Source organism: Sinocyclocheilus grahami, unplaced genomic scaffold (assembly GCF_001515645.1).
Source record: "Sinocyclocheilus grahami isolate Dianchi unplaced genomic scaffold, SAMN03320097.WGS_v1.1 scaffold372.1, whole genome shotgun sequence".
Lineage (NCBI taxonomy): Eukaryota > Metazoa > Chordata > Actinopteri > Cypriniformes > Cyprinidae > Sinocyclocheilus > Sinocyclocheilus grahami.
Genome location: NW_015505551.1, coordinates 377,480 through 381,543, shown reverse-complemented (window position 1 = coordinate 381,543; position 4,064 = coordinate 377,480). Strand labels below are relative to the sequence as shown.

Sequence of the window (4,064 nt, the reverse complement as noted above, 5' to 3'; positions counted from 1 at the left end):
GATCAGCTGTCTGTCGTTGAGTCACGGCCTGTTATGTCATTTCACTTCTAAACTAAAAAGGTTGACAGTGTCTCTCTGGCTTTATCCTTCTGACCGTAAATGTACTCCCACCTGGTCCTGGCAGGACATGAGATAAAAACCATTTCAACCACAAGTTAACCACAAATGAGAAGCCCTGACATAAAAGGTTGAAATCACTTTTACATAACTGTTTCATATTATGAAACTGCAGGTGAATTCAGTGGTGAACGAATGTGTGAATGCCATTGACTGCCCAGATAACTCGATCTCTGTTCCTTCCTGCAAGAACATGAAAAACCACTCCACCTCGCTAAAATATGTGGGCTCCAGATATGATTCCACCTCACAAGTCCGGGTCTAAATCGAAGTTCAAGCTGAAAACTTCAGTCTGGGAGCATCTGCCTTCATGTTTATTGAAAAGCATGTCCTAAATTACCTGGATGCATGAAATCATTCCTCTACAGGGAAATTTGAAGTACAAATTGGGAATATTTGTTTCTTCTCATAGCACTTAACTGTTTTCAAATAAATTATGATAATTATTTATGATTTATGATTTATGATTATGAGCTCTTTGGCAATAAGAGATCATGTGAATGACATGTACACTGCCATTCAAAAGTTTGGGGCTGGTAAGATTTTTTTTGTTTTTAAATTCACTTTAATGCAGCATTAGGGGGTTAATTGGTGACTTTTTCTAGTAAATAAATGAAATGATGATTTTTCCTTGTCTAATATAAAATGTTATTATGGTGCTCTGTGGAATGCTTGATTCTGATTGGCCAGTTGTGACGTGAAGTCATAAAAAGCAGAATTACGCTGTATACAGCGGAAGGCCACAAGTTGAAATGCTCTTATTTTGTATTTGTTTCTAATTTAAAATAACTTTTTTTATATAATTACAAATTATATTAGCATTTAGTGTAACACTGAATTGCTTTATGCTTTAAAAGATCTATAATTAAGTAAAACTTGAATATATTTTAATATATTCACACTGGAATCATGAGCTGCTCTGATGTTTGTAAACATATAGAATATATAAAGAGTGTATAATTATAATAGAAAATATCATTACAAACCAATATGAATTCAGTAATAATAGATGATAATTATAATAATAATAATAATAATAATAATAATAATAATAATGGATGTATTACATTATTTATTGATGTATTGATTTATTTATTGATTAATAAATATTTCAAGTATTTCAAATATGTATTTTATTACAAAAATGCGTTTCATTTTTTCACAATAAATACAATTGTATAGAATATATATTTAATAAAGACATTTTAAAATTAAAATTATGAAATTTTATTATTCTGCTCTTTGGTATTGATTCTGATCAAAGTATGTCAAAATGTCATACTAATATGTCATATGTTATTTTATATGGTAGGAGAGTTGCGATACTCTTATTTTGCATTCTTTTATAATTTATAACCTTTTTTATTACAAATTATATTAGCATACATTGTTAGTGAAAAGTTGAATTGAAAAATTAGAGTTTATGAATGTCTTCTTCTTTTGCTTTACCTACAGACAGCATGCTTGAACTTCTCAGATTATAACTAAAAAAACCTTCTGTGTTTCACAGATGTGAAAAGGAAAGCATTGGATGACAAAACTGAACAAACTTGCAGCAGCAGACCACTGACATTGTGGGAAATTAGGTTTAATATTGAGTCACATGCATACATGGACACCAGGTACTGGACATCAGTTCCTGTAAGTGAATGTTCACATGGGCCTCAGTACTAAATCTTTTTTTTTTTTTTGTCGCCAGCAGCTATTTCCCTTTCTACTCAGTTGCTTCCAGAATCACCCAGGCTAGACAAAAACGTGCACCAGCAACACTGCATATTTTCCATCCATAAAAAAAGAACACAAGACATGATGTGTAAGTAGTCTGCCCAGAATCGCTCTGCTCTCTTTCCACTTTATTCAGCATGAAGGATAAATCTTAAGCTAACCAATTTAAAAAACATAAAAGCTTAGAGAAAAGTTAGCACATTTGTCAATATATGTCAAAACAATATATAAATATTGCTGTTGCTTTAATATATATATATATATGACCACTGTGCAAGAAAAAAAGTTGACTGTATAGGTGTTTTATATAGGAATATGTAAACAGTGTCTTTTTTACTTTAGATGGGTGCAACGACAACGGTCGATTTTATAGGATGAACGATCAGTGGGAGCGCCAGTACATGGACAGCACTTTGATCTGCACTTGTCAGGGGGCTTCAGGAGTCAAGTGTAAATCCAAACCAGCAGGTGAGCGTTTTTAGGATTCACTTTGTTGCATTAAGATTGTTTATGTTTGCATTTACAGTATGCTTTTCTGTGAGTTCGCAAGAATGCGCAATAATAATAATAATAATTCATTTTTATTTAATGGCGCCTTTCTAAACACTCAAGGTCACCTTACAGCAAGCAAACTAGTAAAACAGTAACAATAAACAAACAAGTCCTGCCAGCTTTACAAAATTCAACAGCACAACTGCATACATCATGAATACAATAAAGGCTTACATACAGACAGCATGCTTGAACTTCTCAGATTATAACTAAAAAAACCTTCTGTGTTTCACAGATGTGAAAAGGAAAGCATTGGATGACAAAACTGAACAAACTTGCAGCAGCAGACCACTGACATTGTGGGAAATTAGGTTTAATATTGAGTCACATGCATACATGGACACCAGGTACTGGACATCAGTTCCTGTAAGTGAATGTTCACATGGGCCTCAGTACTAAATCTTTTTTTTTTTTTTGTCGCCAGCAGCTATTTCCCTTTCTACTCAGTTGCTTCCAGAATCACCCAGGCTAGACAAAAACGTGCACCAGCAACACTGCATATTTTCCATCCATAAAAAAAGAACACAAGACATGATGTGTAAGTAGTCTGCCCAGAATCGCTCTGCTCTCTTTCCACTTTATTCAGCATGAAGGATAAATCTTAAGCTAACCAATTTAAAAAACATAAAAGCTTAGAGAAAAGTTAGCACATTTGTCAATATATGTCAAAACAATATATAAATATTGCTGTTGCTTTAAAATATCTTTAATTAGTAATCGGAATCTACATGAGCTGCTCTGATGTTTGTAAAAATGTTAGAATGTATAAATAGTATATAATTATAATTAATTTAGTAATAACATGAAGTAGATCATATATTATTTAATTAATCAATTTTTAAATCATGTATTTTAAATACATTTGTGTAATAAATGTTAGTTAATATTCGTGACATTGATGTTTAATATATCATTTGTATTAAATATTAATATTTTATGAATATTGTTGTTTTATTTTTATTTTCCTTCATTAAAATGCATTTCTATAGGCCTAAATATTTATTATTATTATTATTATTATTGCCTGCACTTATATAAATATTAGATAACCTAAAATATGTCTTATGTTAATAGAACTTGTTCAACTCTGAATAACTCTGAACTCTAGATGACAGTTACCTGCGGGTTCATGACTGCGCAGGTGATAATTGCGTTGTGCCAAATTTCCCGACATTGACGCAGAGACTGAAGAGGGTGAGAGATCCCTCCCCTCAAGCCCCTACACGCTTTCTCTCACCCTCTTTCTCTCTCCACACTGGGCTGGATAAAATCCCCCTTTAAAAGAGCACTCGTCCTACATCAGGTGGACGGCGGAGGTTCAGTACAGTCAGGGGAAGGCAGCTGAAATACAACCGTGCGCAAAGACAGTCAGCCTCTGCGAACCTCTCCGCGCCTTCCTCTTTAGTGCGCAACAGAAAATACTGCACATTGACACACTTGTTCTCGGCAGCAGGTGAAAATGACCCGTGTCTCAGTAAAGAGGATTCTGCTCCTGCTGTGCATCGGGGGGTCTGTCCATTGTATGCCACAATCTGCAGGGAAAAGTAAAAGACAAACGCAGCAACAAATCCGTCTCGACCCGGTCTACGAAGAAGCCAGGAGCTTAGCAATTCATGAAAGTAAGTTCATCATCTTATTTATAAAAAAAAAAAGTGCACGTGCGTTTTATA

General features: G+C 33.9%; 1 protein-coding gene across 1 annotated transcript in view; it reads left to right on the top strand.

Annotated features, from left to right (window-relative positions):
- The first annotated feature begins 220 nt into the window (after window positions 1-220).
- The window catches only part of LOC107549419 (fibronectin-like), a 34,974-nt gene continuing 31,130 nt past the window's right edge, over window positions 221-4,064 (top strand). Inside the window, exons 1-2 of the mRNA XM_016230490.1 lie at window positions 221-370; window positions 2,154-2,310. Of these exons, the coding sequence (XP_016085976.1) occupies window positions 221-370; window positions 2,154-2,310 (307 nt within the window). The remainder of the gene's footprint in view (window positions 371-2,153; window positions 2,311-4,064) is intronic.